The following is a 27041-nucleotide window of genomic DNA, read 5'->3' as shown; positions in this document are numbered from 1 at the left end:
CTGCTGTTGTTTAATATGCTGTCTTTGCACACTAAGCTGCTGTCGATAACATACTTAACAACTGTCATCTGTTATCTCTGAGTAGCAAAAACCTCATCCGGAATATTGTCCTTAAACATTTTCAACATTTATGAACGTTTCTGACATTTGAAAGATGCAAGGTTTTTGCAGGGCGCTGCAGCTTTGTGTGCAACTGCTTTGTGTGTAACTGTTTCATTGTTGTGACTAACGCTACACAATTTTCAGCTGCTAACAAACACATTTATAATGTACAGTGAGCTCCATATTTCACTTCCTCAGTAGCCTACCAGAGTAGTAAAGTAATACAATTAACTGACCAGATCCAAATAACAATTAGGCCTAACGTTTGTAGTATGTTGTCATGAATTAGCATACATTGCATATGTGCACAACTTAAACTTAACTTAATAAAACCATTTCTTTGCCACATCATCAAAATGATTTGATTGAATACATATATGAGGCTCACTGTAATAAATGCCAATGTTACCATAAAGGGTAACTAAACTAATACTTCTAACACCTCTTTACTCTACATATATATGTACGAGTTTGTTCTTGCATTCACTCATAGACTGTGATATGTAGGTGTCACTGCACTGTCACTACTACATCGTATTGTTAACTTTATCTGTTAGGCTCACTATTGTGTGTTCAACACGTGCACTACCTGTTGAACCACGTTGAGTCGGTACAGCTGCATTGTCCTACACTTTCTGTGTCCAAAAAAACATCTTTCAGCTCTCAGTGAAAAGATGTTGGTGTTTTTACAATCTCTGCCTTGGGTTATTGAGGGAAAATATGGGGGATGAAATATCTTCTGCCTTCCCCGCTACCTACTTCTTTCCCCTAGCCAGTACCCATCCCACACCTATTCTCCCTGCCCTATTCTGTATATATTTACTGTATATCTATTTTGCTCTCTTTCTGACATGTTTAAGTCCTTATCTGTATAAATAGCCGATCAACCATTTTGACATGTGTGATCTATGTCTTTGTGGGAGGAATCTGTATCTCTCAGCTTCTATAAATTATAAGATAGATGCCAATAATAAGTAAACCCAAGTAGTTCTAAAAAAAAATAAGAAATAAGAAATTGCATGCCTCTCTAAATTTAGATCAAAGAGAATGCATTGGTGAACTGGCCGTATATTTTTGGCAGAAATGTGATTTTTTTTTTTGGAGGGGTGGATATTGAGATGAGAATGAGAAAGGCAAAGATTCTAAACCATCGTGTCCCTGTGTTGTCCTAACGGTGTATCATTTTGACTTATAGGGTATCTTTGTTACTAGGGTACAGCATGACGGGCCCGCCGCCTCCACCCTGCAGCCCGGAGACAAGATTCTGCAGGTAACATCCACTCACTCATCATCAAATGGGCCAAAAAGTGCCGCATCCTGCCCTCTCTCCCTCCCTTACCTTCCTAACCCTTCCCTTATTTTATAAACAGCTAGCCAGAGCATTTGGTAGAAAAAAAGGTCATGTACTCTTTACCTAGTTAGCTGGATATTTTCTTACACAAGCTATTCAACAGAGGCACACAAACACTGATTAGCCACAGTGATTGAGTCAGTGGTCACAAATAAACTTACCCACATGTGTTATCTTACTGGGTGTTTATATTAAGTGTACAATAGTGTATCAGCATTTTCCTACCTCTATATTCTCCCTCTGTGTGTGTACCTGTTGGCATGACTACCCCACCCTCTCGCTCATTCATTACTATGAAACTAACAACTTCAAAAACTTGTGAAGTTAAACGATTTGAAAGATATTTTGTAATCAGAAACAGAAACAGTTTTATTGCCAAGTAGGTTTGCGCATACAAGGAAGTTAACTTGGTGATGATTTGATGCATAACAAGTAACAGTGCAAAAGCATAAAGACATAATATAACAAAAAAGTAAGAAACCTTACAATAGAATATGAAGAAAAAAAATATATGGATGTAAATGTACAGACGACTTCAAGGCTGAACTCAAGCTACGTAATCATACAGTGTTGGTTGTAACTACTGTGGGACTGCGGTGGTGATAATGGCTTCCACTTAGATATTAAAGCAAAGACAAAATGCTTTGGTCTTACAATACAATTGTTTTTATGCTCCAAGTATTGCTTGCCACTTAAATATTACCAGGTCAATTAACTTTTTTTCGAACCAACACAGATTTTCTGAGCCAGACATGTTTTTGTCCTCTTCCCAATCAGCTTCTACATTATCTCACTGCATATTTGTTCTTTATATGCAGTTACTTTGGATAAGATTTGGACCTAAACACTTTTCTACATTACAGTTTGAAAGTATGCTGTGTGCAGTAAGAACTACAGTATTCCATTTTTTCAGATGATTCGATTGTTTTTCTGAAATATAAGTTGTGAAAAAGCAAACATGGGTACATTACAGATGAACATGATTACATACTGACATTACACTGTGCAGGGATACTTTCCCAGGGGCAACAAAAAGCTATCTAAACAACTTCCACCTCCCACGTAGTTCAGTCAAATTGAATCAACAAACACTAAACAGAAATGATTCATAAATATTTACTTTATTTATATGTTTATTGTAGCTATTATTTCAAAGTAGTGCGTGTGAGGATTGTACTGCAAGGTCAAATGAGATGTCAGCTCTTTACCATGACAGATTGCCCCCGCCTTCTCCTCCCCCCCCCCATTCCTTTCATGTTTCCCTCCCCTCTCTCCTCCCCCTTCATCTTCTCTCCACAGATGTACAGTTTAGCTGGATGAACTCATCTAAAAGCCCTTTTTTGTCTTTACCCCTTCTCTCTCTACAGCATGACTGTGTAGCTCCTCCTCTTCTCTCTCTTTTCCCCAACAGTGATGTGTTACTGAGATAATGATGGCAGTGACCCTCCATCCTTCCATCCACACACACACACACACACACACACACACACACACACACACACACAGACATATGAATGCAAATAGTGCAGCACACATAACTCTATACATGCACACACACACATGCTGTTGACTGTGCTGCGTGTTTGCCTTGCAGGCTAACGGACATAGTTTTTTACACATGGAGCACGAGACAGCCGTCTCTCTGCTGAAGAGTTTCCAGCGGACGGTGGACTTGGTGGTTCTGAGAGACAGCAGCACGTGCTAAAAAAATAGTTTTATAACAAACAAACAAATAAACACACCAACGCTTCTCTACTCTGCTCATCGCCATCCCATGCCACCCTCCACCTGACCTCCACTGGAGGCTTGTGGAACCGAAAAATGAGCCGCCTTTTTTACCTTTGTAGGGGAACACACAGACATTGATTTGCCTATTGCTGGACCAAAGGCAAATACTAGTGCCAAATGTACCATAGGAAACATATCGGCTCTTCTGTCTACCGGCGGTCAGGGATCTGATCGACGGCTGGACGGACCACAGAAGGACTCTCTGAGTTCCTACAGGGCTGCTGCAGTTTGAATTTTGTGGTCGTTAATTAGGCAGTCATCTGATCAGTCAGTCTGAATAGTTTGTTTTTGTTTGGTTAGTTAGCATTCTGGGGTCTTTTTGCTTTTTCTCCGCTGCCTTTTATTTTGCTGTCCATGGTAGATTTTGAATGATTTGTTTGGTACAGCACATTATTCACTTTTCCGTCTTCATTATTGTTCTTCTTTGCTTTGTTCTCTTTTCTGTTGTCCTCTATTCTGTTCTTTTCTTTTGACTTGTATCTTCTGTTATTCTCTTTCGTTCACTGTCTTGTGTTTTATTATGTTCTGCTGTCTTCTGTTCTGCAGGTATTATTGCCTCCAGTGTACAGAAATTGAAAACTTAGGACTTTCTGCCTTGTGTACATATATAGAGCTGCAGTTTTCTAGAGCTGCACTTTCCTTGGGGCCTGGACAGACAGCTCTTAAAGTTTATGATTAATATAAATAGTGTTGATAAACCACATTCTGAATTCTATCTTATGAACATACAGGGATTATTTCTCCAAATGGACAATTTTCTAAAGTATACCACTGATTTCTCTTTTCTGTAAAGAAAACACTGTTGATAGTTCATTAATGCTACTTGTTTTTTTGTTTTATTTTTTTAAAACTGTTGCTTGCACAGCTGTGCTGAAAAGAGCTAAAGCAATACTTCTGAGGCTCGGCCCACAGTGCCATTTATCGAGCAAGTCATGCTAATGTTTACACACACTGCCATGCCCATGAGCTAACAGGCAAACACACAGTAGACGTATGTGCCCCCATACACAACACATACTGTATGCAATGGTGCGCACTGTGCACTATTCATAATGAAGCCCTGTCGATATTCTAGCCTGACTTTACAATTCAACTGCTATAATAAAACTCTCTCACACACACACACACACACACACACACACACACACACACACACACACATACACATACACATACACACACACACTGTAACATTATTCATAATATCTGTGCCATATTTTGAAGTCCTGTTTTCTAGTATTGTTACAGCATTGGTCCATCCTTTTTTTAGCTGTTTGAGTTGTACGATGAAGTCACAGCATGCTTTCATGTCATTGGTCACTGTCAGCCAGCCATTTTCTGTTTGCTTCTAGAGTCCTCTACTCTGTAGGATACTCTAGATGTATTATACCACTGACTTTCAGTAAGACTGATGTTCTATAGTTGGTGCCATATGGACCCTCTGCCCCTCCCTGGTTGTATTTACACAGGCCCAAGACATCAGAGCTTTACCACTTTGTGTCCCAGATTTGATCTGCACACAGTGAGAGCAGTAGCGTGGCTTTAGTTAGTAGACTAACATTTGACATTTGGCCTGGCCTTCAAATACAGGTGGCAGCAAGCATCCGCTCTGCTGAAGTGTCCCGACCTCTGCCCTCCCTGCAGAACGCAACAAGAGAAAAGATAATATCCCTGCATAAATCAATAACAATACTGTCTAAATGGGTAAATCTGCAGATTTTCCCTTTTTAGACAATCAGGGAAAGATCTGAACTGTGCCACAAAGGCTTTTGGCTACACTTGAAATTTCAGAACTTTTGTAACCTGAGGAGATGCTAATTGACACAAGGAGTACATGGAAATATTTAGATTTGCCATCTTTGTTGGTGAATGTTCAAAATGATAGGTGGATAGGGAAAGAAAATAATGTCGACTCAGATGTAGAAACTGAGATTGTACGAGAGGTTTCTGGAGCCCGTGTCAATGTGGTCTAATAAGATCTGATCTTCATGGTCATGCTTCAGAAACTTTATAAAGACATGACAGAAGCAGCCACAGAAAAAGAGAGAAGAGGTTCATTTTCTGTCTTCTGTAAAATGCAACACGTGTCCTGAAGACGTTTCATGACAGTGAGTTTTGTTTTGTTCTGCATAACATCTAATGTTTCATCCAGAGCAAAACAACATCATTCACTGTCCTTTGCTTTTACTTGACATGGCAGTGTCATACTGTGCCCATTTTGTGTCAGCCCTCTTAATAAGCATTAGAATTTAGTTAATTCAATATAAGAGACACAAAATGGCACAGTTTAGACTTGTGGTTGAGAGACTTCATCTTAACCACAGGTACCCACCCAACCCTATTTAGAGTTTGAAATATCAAAGATATTGTGATGAGAACAGAGAAAAAAGTTTGATAATATAATTATTTTTTACTACATGTTTCAGGTAATTCTTTCTAAATATATTGATATACCTTAGCTTTGCTCAAAAATTGTGATATTTTATAATAATGACACTTATAACAAAATTATGGATGGAAGTACGCACAGTATGACTTGGCGACCTACACATGTACTATCCAAAACTGTATAAAATGTATTTCTACTGTAATTGTGAATTTGTGTTATACAAATATATATTATATATATATGTATATGACTATAAAAACAGTCATTTTCTATGTGTTTAAACTACATAAGAGCTGAACAAATGCTGAGGACGGTGTCACTGTACATAGCTGTGAATGAAATCCAATTTAAAATGACTCATATTGATTGTGAATGTACTCATGCTTTCTGCAGTACCTACACCTACCCAACTTGAATGCTGCTTCTTCTGTTGTGTGACAAAAAGTACTTTGACCTCCGAAGAGAGAATCGCTGTCAAGTTATAAGTTGGACAAATTTTAGTGACGATTTAACAGAACTATTTATTTCTTTATTTATTTGCACATGCAAGTTGAAATCCTTCCAGTTTTAAGTTTGAGTATTAATGCGGAGAATTGTAATTGCAGAAGTATATATAATATATATCATGTGTTTAGAATGCATTTTGCAGACGCTATCTGTACATACTATTTAAGATACAGTTTTTACAAAAAATAATATATGTATAAAATTGAAAAAATGCTGTGCAGCAATTATACTGGAGCCATTTTGGGCTTTGGGAAGTACCATTTTTTCAGTATATAAGAAGTGTTTTGAATAATGTACTAAAGTCTCTATTGTACAAACAATAAAAATGTCACTATTGGTAATCTGGGTTTCTCCCCTGGTGCCCTGAGCTCTGTCCTTATATATCTCTTTCTGCTCCTCTATGCATCTTTATTGTTGACACAGACAACAATTTAAGAAGAAAAGGGTGAATGAGACAAAAGAAGGACATGGGGGAAATAACGTGATTTAAAATGGAAGAAAGTCATGAAGGAATGAAGTGCTAAGGACATATTAAGAGGGATGAGAAAAAAGAAAGTGTGCAAATAAAGAGAAAACAGACAAGGCAGGGGCCAAATAAGGAAAATAAATAAAGGAACGGAGGAAGAAAAAAGATGGAAAAGAATAGAAGAAAAAGAAAGAGAAAGGGGTGAAGGAAAGGAATGAGCAGAAAAAATATTAAAAGGGAAAGTGATGAAGTAATAGAGGGAATGAAGTAGGATGAATAAAAGAGGGAAGGGAAGAGGTAAATAAAAGAAGCTAGAGATAAAGAGAGGAAAGAGGAGAGAGTTTCCTTTGTGGATTAAAGTCGGCCGAGGCTCTCGTCATCTCAGCAGATGCTCCTTTGTCTCTCTGTCCATTAGTCTAAAAGTCTGACTCTTTTTCATCCCTCTCCATCCGTCCATCTCATCTATTTCTTGACACTTATCTGAGCTGTGGATTACAGCGGGACAGCTGAGTTTGTCAAGCTGCCTCACACACAGACTTTCTAATTAAGGTAGAAAACCATGTCAGTGTTTGTATTTTTCGGCAGCTCATATAAAAAGTTTGGTCCGTTATGGTAAGTATACACACTCCACAGCGCTGTGGAGATGGATCGGCAATGCGAGACTATGATAAGTAAATTGCATAACAATTCCTACTAGATTTTGCACACTGGACATTAAACCAGCACATGAACCTTATAATTTTAATATCGAAATCTTAGTTGGCATGATTACTGCTCTCAACTAACTGGACGTTTTAGCCAGCCTTGATTTATATAATAGCCTATTTTATGGCCAATTACGCTATGTTATACTTCTACTCCATATATTTTAAAGGAAAAATATTGTACTTTTTACTGCACTACATTTATATGACATATAGCATCAATGAAATATGATGCATTGTTATTGATTAGACTAAGCGATCTATAAAGTAGTCAAAGTTATCTCCGCAGCTACATTAAAATGTTGTTACATTAATGCATCAGAAATAATTATCCAATAATAAAAGTAGTCCTATAAAACTCATATGCAGTAAGAATTCCCCCCCCCTGCAGAATAAGTACTTTTACTTCAGGTACATTTTGCTGATGGTACTTCTGTACTTTTACTTGCATGCAGGACTTGTACTTGTAATGGAATATTACACTGTGGTATTGCTACTTATACTCACATAAAGGATCTGAATACTTCTACTGTACCATTGCCGCTCACTGACTGCATAATTGCTTACCACTATATTGTGATATACTGTATAATAAGATGCGTGACTGGATTATAAGGTATCATTGGCTAAACTTTCTTCCCTGTGACTGTCTTGTACCATTCCCCACTGTTCTCCTCACATCAGTGCCCTCTGTAGAACAACTCTGCTTACTGTGGTACAGGCTGACAATTAACAATAGAGGGTAATAGAACACACACACACACACACACACACACACACACACACACACACACACACACACACACACACACACACACATATTGATGAAAGCAGAATGAAGTCCTTTTGTTCCCTTTCCTTTTTACTCTTTAGTCTTTTACGAACGGATGTTGTACAAAATGATACTTCTGTGTGCTGACTGACCAACCCACTTTCACAACCATGCATTCATTTCTCCCCACGCTGATGCATAATGTATGCTGGCATCAGTGTGTGTGACTGTTTGTGTGTGCGAGGGTTTTTTGTGCACCCACCAAAGCTGTCAATAAGCTCTTGACCTGATCAATAACAATACCAGAGATCGAGTCCATGACCTGCATTCAGCTGCTGCCCATATGTATGTGTTCTGAGTGTGTATGCAGATGACATGTCCCTTCAGTCTCTCCACTGTCAGAATACAGCATATTACAGTATATTGTGTCCAACATGCATGACTAACGTGTGTCCTGCATCAACCAGGTTTGGTGGTAAATATAGAGAATTTTACAATTAACTGACAGTAATATATTTATTTTAAGTGACATTAAGTGGCATATTAATCACTCCACCAACTGTCGCTTTGGCTTCCTATAAAAGTTTGACATTCTGTATCAGTCACTCACTTAGTTTCTAGTTTGAGGAGATAGAGTTAGCTTACTGTTCGCTTGTGTTAGCTCTTGTGCTGGGAGCTGCTCCCCATGGTTTTAAAGTGGGAATGCAGCAGCATTGACAGTAACTATTTTACATAAATTGATAAAATATGAATATTAAACTATTCCCAATCTTTAATGCTTTAGATGCTAAAGACACTGACTTGATCTTGAAAACCAAGATTGTCTGACAAGCACTTTGGGACTTTTGGTTTTCTTTTCACTTTGTATAAAAGCTAATTAGTGAATGTATAACGTTACTCCTTTGAGGCGTTGTTTTGGGTAAACTAGGCCCTGGTAGTTGACATGAGATAGGGACAAGCCTGGGAAAGAGAAGCTTTAATCTACTCAACACAATAAAACTCTTTACCATGACAATACCACCAAACTCACACAGGGATGGACTTGCCCGGGCAGCTGATGGGATTACAACCGACATTTCAATTGGCTCCCTATAATGCACCTTGCTTTTTTGGATCGTGGTAGTGTTTTCGTGTGCAAGCATCTTACAGCGCAAAGTACATTTTTGCTATAATATCTGACCAGACTTTTTGTTTCAAATCCGTACACTAACATCCAATTTAGTCAACAAATGTAAGCCTATGGCAATAGGCCTATCTGTTAGTGGCAGCCTCAAACAGTAGGAGCAGGGGAGGGGTTATAGATCTACCTCTGGGAGCTAGACTAATCAGTGTTTGTAACCCTAAATCTATACCCAGAGTTGAGTGGATTACGTAGATCCAGTATTTGCCCTGGAATAAACAAGGTTTTTATCCACTCGACACGATATCTCTGTTTAACATGACAATACACAACATCCTCGATGACAAAACGAGCCTGTTATACCTGCGTTAATGGTGTTTTGAGGTGTGTGTGTGTGTGTGTGTGTGTGTGTGTGTGCGTGCGTGCGTGTGTGTGTGTGTGTGCGTGTGTGTGTGTGTGTGTGTGTGTGTGTGTGTGTGTGTGTGTGTGTGTGTGTGTGTGTCTTTTAGGGACTTCTAGGTGTGTTTGTGTTCCGCCTAAGAACCGGTCCGACAGCGTTTGGAGCTGGAGTCAAGTCACCTGAATGAAGAAATGAAAGACTAGTTTTACAAAAGCGGGACAGAGAGTGAGAGTTGAAGTGAAAGAGAAGGAAAGAGAGAAAACAAGCTCCGGGTACTAAGTCCACGCGGTGACTGTCAACGTTTGATATCAACGTTTCTTTCTTTTTTTTCCCGCCGCTGTGACGGGTTTCTCGGGCTTACACACACTTTTTAAAGTTTTTCTTTTGAGAAAAAGACAGGTTGGTGAGTAGACAGTTGTGCTGTCAGTTTGGTGTCCCGGTTTGGAGGCAGGCTGTACCGGGACAGACGCACACATCTGTGAAAACAGATACCCTGTCACAGCGACAGAGGACGGAGCGTGTCACCATGCCTGTGCGACAGAAAGGTACATACAATGATTTTTTTTGTCTTTATTTATATCTCTGTAGTACATTCCCCCACATTTTTTAATTTGCTAAAGAAACGATATCGAAAAAAAACAGTTTAACCACTCTAAAATGTTGCTTTAATGTCGTTGCAAAGCGCTCTTCTTCGCCCGAAACTTCTCTAAAACACCCGCAATGTAACACTAAATCGTTTATTGTTGAACGCATACAACGTCTAGATCATCATTTATGAGCTTTAACTAATTATTCAGACATTGTGGTAAATTCGGCACACAAATAACTCTACCAAGCGGTATTTTATATTCATTTTTTATTTGCTTTTAGTAGTTTACAAGCTGATCGTTGATGCACAGCGCATGGAAAGAGGGAATTCAGTTCAAGATGTTTTGACTCTGCCAAATGTACATGCCGTATCAAAGCGTGTGTGCTGATTAATATCTGAAAACATGTTCTGCTTTATACGTAAACAATCATTCGTTAAATAGGAATTATTTTGAATTCCGTTGGGCATTCAAAGAAAGCGGCATTTAGGAATGTAGCTGTGTTGATGCTGTCAGTGCTTCCGGTTTAATCAGCTGTTCAGCAGAGTGCCATGGAACCTGGAATGTAGTCTGCAGCCTTCTTTCACACCATCAACTGTATTCCCCACATGTCCTTCTGCATCAGACTTACATACAGTAAAGCCATAATAAAACCTATTTATTAATGCTGATAGGCAACTATGTGCGCCATAAATAGGCTGAATTTACCACTGTTTACCACATTCTAAACTCCAGTTTTCAGTTTTATTGTAGTGATATTGCGCCAGGATTTGGTAAAACATGCACTGTGATCCATCTTTTTTAAAGCAAATACACACCTTTTATAGGCTACTTTACAATTTTAGTTGCTGTCAAATTTGCAATTCAACATTGATGTCAAACTCTGAATACTGGCAGTAGTTGAGACAGAAAGGGAAAGAAAACATTCTTCTGGCACACCTGTGACCACACTCACTATATGGAGCCAGGTGTTGTCTTTTATTAACTTCACCCAGCAAGACCCTGTGTGGCCCGAACCAGCCAGCGATTTTAACCATAGTAATCCTCAATTAAGTAGAGGCTTTTAATGTACATTAATCTCCTTGCTCTACTTAAGAGTGCCTGGAGAATTAGTCACTAATCACATTTCCTGTGATTAGTTATTAGAAAAAGGCTTTTTGTTATTTACCTGTATATTTTGTGTTTAGATGCTAAGCGAGCCCTGGAGCTTCTCCAGCAGTATCGGGCCAAGCTTGACCAGAGACAGCAGAACCAGAACCAGACCAAACAGGGCCATATAGAGGAAGATTCTCAGCTGCAGCAGTCTCTGGACAGAGTCATCAATGTCTTCCAAAGTCAGCTCTTTAGTGCTCTGCTGGGTAAGGATATCTGTTTGGTTGTTCATGTACTTACCCAGTTCCTCTGTGATACCTTTTATGTTGTTTTGTTTTTTTGAAGCCTTGGTTAGCTTTTATCTGCCGATGCTTGGATTTGACATCTGTAGGAGATAAAAGGTGACTTGTTGATTCTGTGGCTGGCAGTGTGAATGCAGATTAAGGATTGCCCCCCTTTAAATTAAGCTTTTATTTAAAAAATTTTCTGCTCATTATTACATGCATTTATGTATTTTATTTTGTCTGCATGAATTGATGCACATTTTCCTGCGCTTGACCACATTTTACATTCCATTACCAGAGATCAAGGTATTTAAATTAGCGTATAGATTAAAAGGTTACTGTACGTCCACAAATCACAAAACTCACCCACATTTAAGCTGTCATGGGCTGTTTTCACTATTTTCTACCTTTTCTTGATTAGTAGAATGTATCTGTATTTGATGTAATCAAAGTATGAACTCAGTGTCGCTACTGTACGTGGAAGCCAGGTTCAGTTGTATGTCTTTGACATTGACGGAGCAGTGCAGTGTGTCAGTCAGGAAGGAGACTATGTGTTTGGGACTGTATATGAAGGCTTGAAGCCGGGCGATTCTATAGGATCAGACCTTTAGGGGGGCTCAGCCCCTAATGAGAATGTGACACGGATACAGTGCTTTGTCAGTGTTAAACCCAACGTCAGCTAACGTTTTTTGACACTATTAACACTATGATGGAACTAAACCTGACTCTTTATGAGTCACAGTTATAATGACCGATTTGACACAATGTTCTAACATTCAGCAATTTTAGTTGCTTACGTTTCAATTTGGGTTCTAATCTGCGCCATGAAATTCTCAACTTCTTCTCTGGTGACTACAAACGTTAAACTTCACAACCGCACTCCTGCTCTCCCTCTGACAGATTAGATAGAGACTCAGCCAAAGGCGGGAGTCTGGCACAACCACCTCCGATTGGCCAAAACTATGTTTCTGTCAATGGTAATTGTTTGTCCTCTGTCACTACAAAAAAGTTTTTTATTATTATAATTTTAGGGGGGCTGAGATGAAATTAGGGGGGCTTGAGCCCCCCTAAAAAGGGTCTAAAATCACCCATGGCTTGAAGACAGATGCACTTATGTTGTAAGTGTGTTTTTGTCCAAATGAAGATAAACAGATCTGGTTATGAGACAGTCGGCTTGTAGGCAAGCAGACAGAAGGCTAGGACTGATCGTAAGAAAAGGAGCTGAGCACTGTGGTAGAACTAGTTTCCGCAGTGTCTACAAGATGTTATGCCATCACATGACTGTTCACCAGAAAATAGAGATGAGAACACAAACATGTAGGCGTGATGTGGCCCGTCGCAGAAAACACAGGGCCCTTTGTAGAAAGTCTGCATACATTTAAAGAATGTGTAACAAGTATAAATTCCTCCCAAGACTGAAGAGTTAACAGCCAGTGTCTAACTGGTTAATTCTGCTTTTGGTGAACTAATGCTTATTAGAAGGAAAACACTGGGCACATGTGGTTCAACAAACTGGTTCTCAGTCCCTGGTCCTTCCTGCTTTGTGCCACGCCCACACCACCGTTCTTAAAGTAACACTCCTATCTCTGTTCTGTGTGTTTGCTGTTCACTAAACATGAGGCTGAGTTCCTGTTTGTGACTTTGAACTTTGATCAAGCTGTATCTTGAACCAGCGCTGTCTCTTTTTTTCTTTTGTTATTATTGATCCTTGTCTTCTTTTGTGTTAAAGATATTTTACTTCATCTATCCTGTAATGTGTTTAAATATACTCTACATCCATGGATGTGACTGTGTTACTGTACTTTGTAACTTCTATCCTTGATGTCTGTTTTATGTTCAGTTGTATGTATTGTACTGTTAAATTCCCTGTGTACACTTCACTCTTCTCCTTTTCTCTTTACACATCCTCTTCCAACTGTTTGTATTTTCCCTGTCCTCTTCCCACATACTGTACCTCTGTTTTTCTTCCTGTTTATCATCCCTTTTATGACCATCAAACTGTTGTGAGCTCAGGCTGCTACAGTAACTCATTACCGTAGCAGCCTGAGCTCACAACCATCTGCCTGTCATCGCCTGTCAGTTCTGTATGTGGAGAGGGGAAAGGAAAGTCCTCAAATCGTTAACAGTCACTCTGATACATTCTGTCAGTGTGTGTTTATTTCTATAAGGGAAATGACAGTATAATGAACAATTCCTCTTTTAACTGCTGAACCCTAAATACTTCAGGAGCTACTGTTCTATATAACCATGGTAGCAGTACCACTGTGCTGCCACTAGAGGTCTCCTTTGGTTTCTCTACCAATGCACGTAGCAGAAGTAAAATAATTGAGATTTTTTTGCATCAGCTTCACTTTGCTTGATTCTGAGTGCCATGTACAATATATAGTAGTGGTTAAGGGGTTCTAATGTATTTAGAACTGCTTTAAAGGCCTGCAATCAATGATTATTTTCATCATATATAAATCTGCCAATTCTTTTTTTCCATTTACCGCTTTATCGATCAGTTGCTCAGTCGATAGTGTCTAAAAATACTAAGAAATGTCCATCACAGTTTCCCAGATCCCAAAGTGACATTTGTAATGTATGGAAAGATTAAGTGATTATCAAATAATTGTTCCCTAATTTTCTGCTGATCAACTAATCAATGCTTCACCTCTACTGCTCCTTTGAAGAAAACATTACTTCCTCGTTTTTGTAATCAGTTAGTCTTTCATTTATACAGTTATATGTTCATTCATCCATCCCTTCAATGTGCCATTATTACCTCATTTACTAATCCATTAAAACCTTCAGTCATTCATCATGGCTCTAATCTCTGCTCTTCTCCTTCCAGATATTCAGGAATGCTATGAGTTGACCATCCTTGCAGACAGCAAGTGTTCTGTGGACCAGACAGATGGTCCATGGAAACTCCCTGCCTCCTGTAACCTACCAACAGAGCTATCAGCCCAGCCACAGCCCTCCTCTGGTCCCCTCAGCCCCCAGGCTTCTGGAGGGGGGTCCCAGTCAAAACCCCTGACCCCCAAACGCAAGTCAGTCAAGTCCCATGCTGCTCCACTCCCATCCGGGACACCCACAACAAAGCCATCTTCCCCTGCAACAGAGTCCATTACACCACAGTCACAGCCAGCCAAGATGAAGTACCGCGCTCCCCCCCCTCCTGTTAATCCTGGAGCCTCCAAATCATTGGCATCAGAGACTCCTATGCCCTCCTCTCCCTCTGCTGCCACATCCCCCGGAGTCACTGTGAATAGTGTAGAAACCCCCACTGGTTCCATAAAAACATCTCCTGGAGCATCCCTGAATGGAACAAAGCCACGTCTTACCTCTACCAACTCTAATGTTTCTTCAGAAATCTCCATCACCTCCAACAATCCACAAAACGATTCTGTCTCTCCAGACCTCAACCTGGTGACTGTCTCAGCCCTCGTCTCCAGCAGCATCCAAGGCTTTGTGGTTCCAACCACTCCAGACAAACCTACCACCACCAGCACCACTCCTATCACCAGCCCAGGTCTAAACAGAGTCCCAGATGCTGTTGTAGTCTCTACAGCTCTTGCGACCAGCAAGGACCCAGGCATAGGCACTCCCAGCACAAGTCCAACTATCCCCAACCAGAGAAAATTCACCTTCAGCAGCCGCAGCCCCACAGGTCCTCCGGGGCCCTTGGCTAAACATCTGAGGTATGTCCAACATCCATATATTTTAATTGTTTTTAGGGTACAATAGATGTTACAACTGTTCACAGCAATGCTGTGCTAAATACTACAGCAATGAGCAATTAACACCAAATATGTGGCAAAACCAAAAACAAAGTAGGACACAATTTGATCGAACAGTATGCTGACACTGTCACAATCCTGATTATTGAAACTTTGATAGTGATAATAAGATAATGTGGAAAAAACAGTATGCTAAGAACTATGATTGCTGTTTCATTAATTTCCCATTGGTGAAGTTCAAGGTACCACAGGTGGTCCCTTCTTTATTTGGTCAGCTGTTGTACTGTTCATGTTAACTTATTATTCGTTCTATTATTTTCCACAAAAATTAAAACACAAAACTCATTTCAAAATTTTTGTACTCAATCCCTGATGGTTTAGACAGCAGTTTTTAGAGTTCACCTCCAGACAACCTCTTTCCTTGGTCTCTGTCCCTAGTCCAACCAGCCCCGGGCCAGCAAAAGTCACTTCCACTAGCCCTAGCCATGGTCCAGCCAGCCCCAGGCCAGCTACAAGCCCGCTGACCCCCAACAAGGTAAGACATCTCTAGTTGTTTTGTGCCTCAGGAAACCTACAGGAAATCTCTCCACAGTTAATAGCAGAGTATAATACGTAGTGCCTTCTATCCAAAGTCGATAAGTGATGTTAATTGTTGGGTGGCAACCTTGAGGTGCATGCTTCTGGCAAAGAAGTGAGGTTATATTTCTCTCCTGAGTCTAAGAGAAACTATTTTTAAGTGAAAATATAGCATACATGTTCTCCTTGTACCCAGGAGCCCTTGCCATGTTTGGTGATGTACTGTATCATTCTCCCATTGCATATGTTTAAATGGTCAGGTGGCAGAGATTTCCTAGTAGTTTTCATGGTCCTTATAGCCTCACCATATTCAAATTTTTCAGATTCAGGTTTTATTTAGCTGGGATCTGTCAGCTAGTATATACATTTATTGTGATACCCTGTCATGCTGCAATATCGGCAAAACATTGCTTGGAAGAAGATATATGCTGTCATCATTGTCTTTTTGTCCGAACTAGGGTTGGATAAATCTTTTTTAATCTTCCTTACCATCACTGACTAGGTGTTCTTGATAATGGCATTTTGTTTAAGCTTCAAAGGTTTTTATTTCACTATTACACCAGGTTTTATTTTTGCCCCCTGCTGTGGTTAAACACTGCCTTGTCATTTATGGATTAATATAGAAGAATCATAGTCATAGAAGATGCAATTTCATGGACCTATGACTGGGTGTGTTGCTTCATGTATAAAATATCACTTCTCCTAAATGGAAATAGTTGTGCTAGAGGGCAAACATGTTTTTACTAGCGTCAACGTGTCTCCTCTTGAACCAAAGGCTGCTGGTGGCTGCAGAGAGCAGAATTAGATGGACAGATCGTTTATGGAGGCTGGCTGTTTGAACACTGGCTTAAATTGCATTACATAATATGACAACAGGAATCAATTCAGTTCAGTAAAAAAAAAAAAAGTAAAGAGTCAGCAGAAAGAGCTCAGAGGTGGGCTCATGCAACAGGTTTTGTCTTGTTGATCTTGCTGAAATGGTTTTGTGATCTTTGGGCTGTTTGAACACAGGCTTACACAGTACACATTGTTGCTTTGTTCTGCTGCTGATAGTCCACATGTTGGGATATTGGGCTTATATTGACTAAATTTGATTTATACTCAAAAGCTGGTTTCAATATAGTTCTGCAGTATGTGCATCAGGCAACATGTCCTCCCAGCTAAATACTGCTTGTATTGCATTGGGGTTTGGTGGTACATTCATGTGCTGCTCAGGTGTTCCTTATTCATTTATAATTAGAAACTTGGGGTGGTTAATTTAGTTTTCTTTTCTTTTGACCCTATGCCAGTTATCACACAAACAAGTGAATTTTATTTGGTTATGTGGCCAAAGTTGAAATGAAATAAGACTGTGATGCACCAATTTATCGGCCGAACATCGGTATCAGCTGATATTCGCCTTGTTGACTACAATCGCCCTATCGGCATATAAGATGACATTCACAGATTGCAGTTGCCGCTGATAATCTGTTACGTTGCATCAATTTTGTGCTGGCTAAATGCTGTGATTAAAGGTTAAAAAGGCATTTTAAATAAAGCAGTTATTTTTTCATTAAAAAAATCTTTCATGTGAAAGAAGGTTATAAGGTTGTTTGTATGATTGAATGTATGCTCATTCAAAGATAGTGTAATGAACGGCTTAAGACTTTAAAACACTTAATTAATTTTTTTTTGTTTCCCTGGCACTAAAGAGGGAATACATAATAACACCTACAAATGAACAACCACAACAAAAGACATCTGTATCAGCTAAATTGTTACTTTTGAACATCGGTATTGATATCGGCACAGATCTTCACAATTAATGAAACACATTTCTTTGCATTGCTCATTATCTGTTACTGGACTGTTTAATGAATGATATTACTAGTTTTAAATGGCTGTACTGTAGAATGAATTGAGAACCAATAATAATGTTTGTTAGCACAACCCAGTGCAGACAACTCTCTGTTGGCACTTGGCAGCAGTGAGCATCATGAGACAACCAACAATGAGTGCAGGGCCAGACGAGGGTGGAGCTGGAAAGAAGAGTAGGACAGGAACAGAAAGAAATGTAAAAATGTGTGTATGTGTGTGTTTTTTGACATTTGGACATTTCCTATGTCTCTCTGCTCAGCTTGTCTTATACTGTATAGTATTTATAGTACAGTAACATCAATTGTAGTGATGTTGTGTATCTCGAAAGACCCCAGTATCCTGAGTGAGTGGAATCATCTTTGTGTGAAGCTTCAGGGTGCATATGGAGCTTTGACTACGCCGATACCCAAAGTTGAAAGTAGAGCATCCATTGCTATACGGCTGTTACTTTTCACTCAGTCTAACCCCCCCACTCCTGTCAGAGACTGACCTGATAAAACAGTGAGTGGTGTGTGTGTGTGTGTGTAGCATAAGTATTTGTGTGTGTGCTTATGCCTGTGTATACACGTCTGTCTGTGTGAGTGTTTGCCTGTGCATCCATATTTATGCATTTCTGTGCTTGTCTCTGTGTATTTGCTGTTTTGTGTGTGTTGAGTGTTTTCTGCACGTGTGTGGATATATATTTTGGAGCCATGCACTCTTTGAGGTCAAAATGTGGCTACCTGCTGCCATAGAACAAAGACAGCAGCTGGAAAACAAAAGGGTGGGCGGAAGTGCACCAGGACAGCTGCCATGTTTCCGAGTCGGCCTCTATTTTAGCGAAGAAGTCCTCTCTGGCTGCTCCGATGGAAGGGCAGGTGGAGAGGACATGAGAAAAGGAGGAGAGAGTGCTTGAGGTATGAAAGAAGAGGGTGAGAAAGAGGAGACAGAGACGGACAGACGGCAGAAGGATGTCAACAAAAGCCACAAGCGGCTGAGTGGTGGAAGTTGCAGCGGGAAGATGTTTCGGTGAAGGTTTGCCAGTCGGGCTGGTGAGGATGGACTGCATCTGCATCCTTACTACAAAGGTGAGGCACAGGAAGAGAGCAGATTAGAGTAGAGCAGAGGAGAATGGCAGACAAAAGAGTAAACAGGGTGTGAGAGTGTGGACATACAGCCTCAGATCAAATTTTCTAAATGACTAAATTATTATGATCCCTCATGATGGCATTAAATTATACATTACAGTCTATATTTTCATTTTTATGTTGAAATTGTGTGTGAATTGTGTGCTAAGCTGCCAGATGCCCTCACGTGATCTGATTATAAACATCAAGATAGCGTGATGTTTTATTAAAAGTGAGATTGAGACCTACAAACCTTTGGAGAGGATTTAACTTAGGACATGCAAATAAAGTGTTTCACGTTAAACTACAGGCTTAGTAAATGATGGGAAACTAAGTGCACCTGCGAACAATTAGCCACATCAAATTGGTAGACAGGGTGCTTATTGCACAGATGGTGTGCTGCACTTTGTGAATGAACAGGTTATAAGGTGATATCCTATACGTACTGTGCTTTAGTGAAGTGACTCTAATGGGAATGCTGAGCTGTTGCTCAGCTGTTGGTTGTGACAACATGTGACACCCAGAGAGACAGGAAACTGGGTTGATGGGACACACACTTCAAAAGACTAGCTATCTGACTGGTTGGCTGTCTGTGCAGATAACTGACTGATTCGCTGGTTGGTTGATTGGCTGGCTGGATTGTATCAAGGCCGGAGAGAACACTTGGCTAAAAAAAGGATGGCAAAATTAAGCATTATGCACATATGTCCATGCTCAGAAATGCATGGCCCATTTAAAAGCAGCAGAACCAGTGTGAGAACCCCCCTCCCCACACCCCCCTGACCCTGCACAGGAAGAGTGAGACTAGACAATGGAGGGATTGAGAATTTTACTTATTATGCTTTCATTACAACAGAACTACAAATATGACTAGGTGTAAAGGCCAGGGTATGCTTAGAGCTACAACTTGAACTAGTTTGTACGACGTGTCTTCCGACCTTTGAGAGAAAAAGTCCAAATCCTGCATACTTTGTCACCTTCGCACACCTGGCCAGTGGCTGCATGAATCGGGCGTTCTTGTCGGATTGTTGGTTTCGAAAAGTTATGGAAATTGTTGGATGCAGCCCCCACAATTCTGACATGGCATGGGGTTCAGGTGCTTTGTTTGAAGCAACAACTAAACCAACTAAAGGAACTAATAGTGTGTGTGCTGGGTCTTGATTCAGATTCAATCTCATTATCGACTCAGTCTTGATTGTGCTTATTCATGGACTCTATTTACTGTAAGTGTTTATACCACATTGTCTGCTTGGAGGACAAACACTTTGGCCCCTGACTTAGTAAGCAATGCTGTCTTGGAGCCAGTTCATGAGTTGCTTATTAGCTGTTTGGAGCATGATAACAATACAATGATAAGCTTAAAAAAGAAGCTGCAGGGTATTTTAAGTCTTAAGGGTTCTGATGAAAAAACACACACACACACACACACACACACACACACACACACACACACACACACACACACACACACACACACACACAAACTACAAATAAGTCTGCAGTGTGTTGTCAGATATAAAACCAGACGGCAGGGATTACATCTCACATTCATCCTGTTAATCTCGTTTATCTCATTAAGATAATGGATTAAAAAACAAGAGGGTGTTTCCTGAGAGAAAGACTGCTAGATTACAGCTGGAGGTTGTTTCACTACACTCTCTCGCATCCTGCTTGATTCATTTGTTCCTCCCATCTCCCTTTTTGACCCTCTTTGACTCTTTTAGTATGCATTCTGGGTAAACAAAACGAAAATGCATACAAAAAGAGCACTATACACTGGGTTGATCGGAGATGCATTTGGTTATTTAAAAAATCCACTAAACATATATGTAGTAGTAGTATATGCTTGAGGAGATTGTTGTCAAACATACAGTATGTTGATTTGACTTTCTATCAGTATTCTCTTCTCTATCTTTCAATCCTCTTTTCCTCTCTGATATATCCCATCTTAAATCCCACCCTGCTTTTGTCATTGTGTGATTGTTGTTTGGCCTTACTGAGTGCCACTGGCTTTCCGTGCTCCAAGAGAACAAGTGTCTCCTAAGAGGCTTACCTTAGGCTGCTAATAGACTTTACAGAGGTGGAGCTAATTTAGGTGGGACAAAGAAGAGAAAAGAGAGAGGAAAAAATGAAATGGACACACACAAAGACTGAAGGAAGAGGAAAGATCAAGTCTGTGAGTGAATGCATGAGTTCCTCGTATAACTAGCTTGTCTGGGTTATTTTACTGGATTTGCTACATCATTCCACCGATCCATTCATCTGTGCAACCGTCCAGCTGGCACTGTGATGTAACCGTGAGGAGGGGTCACGGCTGAGAGATTAATCAACAGAGAAGGCATAAAGGGAGAGGAGAGGAGAGAAGGGAGAGAACTTCCCAAGCAACTGTAGGACTATTGAGCCCAAAGCTATGCATCTGCAGTGGGACTAACACAGCAATGCACTGTAGGGCTGCTATCACAGGTTAGCTCACTACATGAGACCCTCAGCAAAAGGTTGAAAGATCCACACCTATTGTGAACAATTAAACTAAGTCTGTAGGTGTTTGGATAGCCCTTCATGTAGTAGGGCTGACACCTACTGGGCCAGTGTGAAGATGGACCATCACAACTCGTCATCCTCAATCAATGTAATGTATCTTCACTTACTTTATTTACAATTTATTCTCTGACTTGCTTGCTGTGTGTTTCATTTAGAAAAATGGCCCGAGTCTTGTAAATATGGTAGAGAGTAGGGTAACTGAGGCCAAATCAATGTCCGTAATAAATGACCAGCAGACTTATCAACTTATCAATGTGTGGTGTATGTAAAACCCATTACAGTTTGGTGAATTTTGTTGGCTCTGTGTTTTTTCATGCACAGTTTAGGTTTGAAAGCCTGTTTTAAATCAAACTTAAGTTTACATAGTATCTATATACGAGGCATCCTTTGGAAAAAACAAACAAATCTGTATTTTCTTTCTAATTCTCTTTTATGGTGTTAAGCCATTATCAACCTGTAGGTGAAGTACAGGTTGGCATCACATATATCAGTGTTATAGGCGCCTCCCAAATTATTTTGGAACAAGATGTGTCTCACATCCTTCTGAACAACTGTGATCCCTGATTCATGTTTCCACAGAACTTTAAGTGCTAAGGATCAGGGATGCTGGCAGCCAAGAGGAACTGAGTAATTAAGAGGAATTAGTCCAGGGTCTGGCTGCCTGCTAATGCTACTTCTAACTATTTCTCTTCTGAACTTTGCAGGCTAACAACTGTTGAACACTTAAGTCCACTGAATAAATAAAAGTCCACTAAAAAACACTAACTTTACTCATTCACCTCGACATTGACCACGATGGAAAACATGTCCTAATGTTAAACAAAGGAGCATAAGAGAGCCAGATAAAACCCAAGTTGTATCAGCTTGTTTATGACCCTGACCCTTGAAGGTGGGGTGGGAAGCGGGTCATCATAGTGAGTTGTGAGGAGTTGTTAAATTCATTACTTTGATGCAGGCCTGGAGACAACATAACTATAATAAGAGAGTAAGTCAACTTACCAACAACTTATCATAAACTGATTATAAAAATGCAAGCATTTTTTGTGGCTTCCTGGGTCCTTTCAATGAAAAGGTACCCTGCTGTAGTAAGTGACAAAGCCAGCTTCTTTTGTATTCTCCTTGCTCATTATTTCCCTAAGTTTAAAATGGTTTTAATCACACAATCCAATATCAATGGTTGGTGCAATAACTGAATGGAACTATGATGTCTAATGCTTTTCAGTCACTTAAACTGACCCAAAGCTAGCTAGAGTGCTGCTAAATAGAGCCGTTTCTCAGCCTAAATCCTTCCAAGTCTACATCCCTGAAACTAAGCCAACTCCGAAATCCATGCATGGGCAAAAGCCAGCTAACATTTGGCTATCAGGTCCCAGATCTCAGCCACAATCAGCCCAACTAGGCTGGTTACCAGGGTCAACTCTGGAGGCAAGGACTGACCAGCGCTTGTCTCTGATAAATAATTCACCTGAAATCATTTGAAAAAGGCTACAAGCACGATACTCACTCTCTGGTAGGGCTGATAGCCTTATGAACGAGAGCAGTAGTAGTAGTAGTAGTAGTAGTAGTAGTAGTAGTAGTAGTAGTAGTAGCAGTTTGTGATGAAGGCTTTCATTTAAGTTAAGAGTTAATTTCTCCTTTTCTTATTTTATTTTTCTACAACTGCTGTTAGCAGATTGCATTCCATGCACAGGAACAGAAATGTGTTAGCTGTGTGACCTTTTCTTGTTTAGTCACCTCAGCTAACAGTCTAGCAAGCTAATATTAAATAGTTCAGACCAGGTCATGCCTGAGAACAGCCAGAGTAGTCAATCCCATTAAGCAGATGACTAACCTCTGAGGAGCTACACACACACACACACACACACCACCACCACACCAGTAGTATAAATGCAACAGTTGCGGTGTAAATTATGATTTGTTGAGTTTGACAGTAGAGAAGGTGTTTCCTTAAAGATACTTTTTGACCTCAACTCATTGCTGGTACATTGTATTCACATTCAGTGTGTTTTTATCAATACAAATATTTCACATTATATGGCTATAACCCTACGCTCATGTTTTTAAGAAAAAATGGTTCAGTTATTAATATTAAATATACATTAAATGTATGTTGAAAGCCATTCTACGTCTACATCCAGATCCAGAGAGACAGTGCAATGTACTACTGCTGTGTTTAAACAGTATTCGTATGCAGATTTATGTCAAAACAGCTCATATAGAACTTCTGGAAGAACTTAATAAGATGCTATAAGCCCCGACATGCCCTTACATTTCTTTCTCCGTGTCAACAAAGAACTTTAAAACAAAAAATCTAAGTTTATATCAGATATGATTGATATAAAATAAATATTTAGAGATTATTGTCCAGGTACTGCTGTGTCTGTGTTTTACCACATAGTGGCACTGTATGTACGTATGACAAACACACCAACATGTTGGGTGGATGCTCAAATCATTTTTCTGCCAAGACTTGACGCTCTGACACTTTTGCTATTTGTCCCTTTAGAATTGATTACTATAAAATATTCAATAAATTGAGTCCATTAATGGGATACGCCTCTGCTTTTTCTGCTGCACAGAAAATATTAATAAATAAAAAATATTAATATTTGTAGCTGCGAGGTTTTAAGCAGGAGTCAGCATGTCCTCACATAGCATTTTAAAAAGGGAGGAGGCTATATATATATATATATATATATATATATATATATACAGTAAAATTCACTCATGTGGAAACTAAACACACTGGGAAAAGCTGATCACGTGACCATATTTGAAGTGTTGATGTATGGCGTCTTCTTTGATTGGTTAATGTGTAGAATGGAGTATCTGCCATGATTGGCCAGTAGTAGAGTGTATGAGGTTACCACACACAAATACACACAGCATAGTTATTTCTGTGCTGGCTGACCTACTAATGTTAACATGTAGTGCATGCCTGCTAGGCTCATGAGGTAGCATCCTCTCTCTCTCTCTCTCTCTCTCTCTCTCTCTCTCTCTCTCTTGCTCTCTCTCTCTCTCTCTCTCTCGCTCTCTCTCTCCCATTTCTATCTTATTCATGCCTTTCTTTCTTTATTCTTTCTGTCTTTCTGTATTTTGATGTGTGATATTGAAAATGTGACGTTAGATTCTATCTTTAACCTCACATTATGTTTTATGAGCCATATGAGCCAGAATGCCTGTGGCTATCCCAGATGTATGAATGTATGTGTGTGTGTGTGTGTGTGTGTGTGTGTGTGTACATCTCCATCTGTTCCTTGCCAAACACAGAGGAACTCATATAGCTGGTCTCAGGAGGACAGCTAGCAAAGCCAAGACTTTTAGACCACTGGCACTTGACCCAAAGCTGACTCTTTGAAAACATAAAAATAACTCCCTGATTTATTCTGGAACAATCCAATTAGAGTTTGTTTCAATATAAAATCCTAAAACAAGACATGTCAGAAAAGTTAGTGTGCGAATCAAGAACATTTTTATAATAATAATCCCATTTTTCTATTGTCCGGCATCACTTGAACCATTTTATTAGAGCTCTTGAATTTACTCCTGACTTCACTTGACAGGATTCTTATGGATTACTAGTTTGAGATTTTCCCGGATTAAGTTAACTCAGAGGCATTTTAAATGTATAACCAATCAGATAAATAACATTACATCCAAAGAGATTTTAAGAACTATCAGCAACCCAAGAGATATTGCTAACAATCTTAATGTGTCCCCTCCATGAAACTCATGTCTAAATAAAGAACACTTTCTACAAATGTGGTGTACAGAGAGATTCGAAGCTTTGCAACATACTTAATGCATTAATTATTCATTCATCATTGATGCATTACACAGAACACACACAAAGTTTTACATGTGTAAGTTTATGCATAAGAAGTTTTTTGAAGATAAGTTCCTGCTGTGCTCCGAATAACCTTTGATGTTATTGCATTATTTATATGACTTGTCTACCTGCATCAGCTTCTAGACTTAATTGGCTCCTCCAGGCTTGTATCTGTGCATCTTGTATCTGTTGGAAAATAATTTCTCATTACTATGAACCAGCTTTAAATGTAACTTGGGGCATCGTCTTGGGTTGTGGATTGATTTCTTCATCAGTAAAATTATGAAAGTCCTTTGAAAACCTCTGTATAGCACCAGCGTGTCTTCCGCCATTTTAACAATCTTTTTCCCTGCCGATTACCCATCGGTGACCTTGAAATCACCCTCTGTTTGCTAGTTTCCCTCGCTTCACCCTCTGCATTCTTGCACTACGTTTTCCTCTCTCTGTCTTCTTCTCTCTCATGCTGTGTTGTTTGTTTTCTAGTCGAGGTGAGAAAACAGAGACGACCACAGAGAGACCACTCTGTGTGTGTTTGGGTCTGTGTTTCTGTGTGTGTGTGATAGTCCAGATGGCCCAGCCATCACCATCAAGAGCCTCGGGTGAAGAGTGCAATTTGACTTGTTTGACTTCCTCTGCCCTTTATCTCCAATATCTCCTCTCCTCTCCTCTCCTCTCCTCTCCTCTCCTCTCCTCTCCTCTCCTCTCCTCTCCTCTCCTCTCAAGTATTGTATGTAAAGTTGACAAAGACAGCATGTGGACAAATTCACAAAGTTAAATTACCTCACCATGTTGTGGTCACAATGTGTTTTACACCATATAATGTGTTAAATGTTTGGCCAAATATTTAATTAAGAACGTAATGTGTGATATGCTGTGACCAAATGTACTGACTTGGGATTTTTTGGGCAAAATTATACTTTGGTAGTTGCCCTATATTACAGCCGGGAGCCTGTGTTATGTACTGCATATTAATATATACAACTTTTTTGTTGTTGTTATGAAATCATTCAGGTGTTAAGTAGGCTCAGCCATGTTTGTTATTTCAGTGCTCATTGGCTGCTGTTAAGTACAGGTTTGTACACACAAATGTCACTATTTCACTAAACAGTAAATAACTAGATAAAGAGATAAGCTTACACCTAAGGCCATGTTCGGACTGACTCAAAAAGCGCAGCCCTCTCATTTATTTTAATTAGGCCAGCACAGCGACACAGCAGGGGAACCAACACAGTGTGCTCCAGCAAAAGAAATGCTCGGTCGTCCAGCAAAAAAGTTGAACCTGGCTCAACGTTTGCCGCAACACCATAGAATGCCATCATGCAGGGCTGTGGCCAATCAAATCCAGAGCTGTAATATCCTTTCTCAGATTATTATAAACTTTCGAGGAGTGGAGAGGGGCTTGATAAGCCTTCTCAAACACACTCATGGATCTGTTACTCAACATATTTAATGTCAGTCTGACGGGGAAACTGAAACAACACAGCCCTTTGCGCAAACAGAAGGAATCTGCCACTTCTCAATTAGTTTAGATGGGACACCCTACTTTGTGATATTTGTGCATTTTTATTTTAAAATATTGTCTAGTGCTGGTCTAATGGGATCATTGATGATTTTTTTGCCATTCTCTGGTCATGCTTCCTGGTCACCTGTGGTTTAAATGGCTCAATGCCAAAGTGGTCGCCCGGCTGCCAGTAAAACAACAAGGCTGTGTTCAAATGTCAATTTACCAAGTCACCCCTGTAATGTGTGCATGGGTGTCTGTTTGGGAGATCATGGCTTGTGACTTTGGATGATGTAAAACATTGTCTCTGCCTCCCTCATTCACTCTTTATGTCTCTCTACCCCTCT

General features: G+C 39.9%; 2 protein-coding genes across 18 annotated transcripts in view; both read left to right on the top strand.

Moving 5' to 3' along the window:
* The window catches only part of lrrc7 (leucine rich repeat containing 7), a 126303-nt gene extending 123140 nt beyond the window's left edge, over positions 1-3163 (top strand). For 8 of the 11 annotated variants that reach the window (XM_036007231.1, XM_031283873.2, XM_031283879.2 and 5 more), the window contains 2 exons: positions 1298-1372; positions 3048-3163. In XM_036007231.1, coding sequence (XP_035863124.1) covers positions 1298-1372; positions 3048-3158 — 186 coding nt within the window. In that variant the 3' untranslated portion in view covers positions 3159-3163. Of the gene's footprint in view, positions 1-1297; positions 1373-2820 lie in introns of all 11 variants that reach the window. The other 3 variants (XM_031283876.2, XM_031283877.2, XM_031283874.2) reach the window with 3 other exon arrangements.
* Positions 3164-9732: 6569 nt separating this feature from the next.
* LOC116039125 (discs large homolog 1-like protein) overlaps positions 9733-27041 on the top strand; it is a 119485-nt gene continuing 102176 nt past the window's right edge. For 3 of the 7 annotated variants that reach the window (XM_036007333.1, XM_036007332.1, XM_036007331.1), the window contains exons 1-4: positions 9743-10144; positions 11374-11544; positions 14396-15245; positions 15723-15819. In XM_036007333.1, coding sequence (XP_035863226.1) covers positions 10126-10144; positions 11374-11544; positions 14396-15245; positions 15723-15819 — 1137 coding nt within the window. In that variant the 5' untranslated portion in view covers positions 9743-10125. Of the gene's footprint in view, positions 10145-11373; positions 11545-14395; positions 15246-15722; positions 15820-20948; positions 21453-27041 lie in introns of those variants that run through there. The other 4 variants (XR_004898821.1, XM_031283921.2, XM_036007335.1 and 1 more) reach the window with 4 other exon arrangements.

Source organism: Sander lucioperca, chromosome 11, assembly GCF_008315115.2.
Source record: "Sander lucioperca isolate FBNREF2018 chromosome 11, SLUC_FBN_1.2, whole genome shotgun sequence".
In the NCBI taxonomy this organism is placed as follows: domain Eukaryota; kingdom Metazoa; phylum Chordata; class Actinopteri; order Perciformes; family Percidae; genus Sander; species Sander lucioperca.
This window is presented reverse-complemented; position numbering and strand designations above follow the sequence as displayed.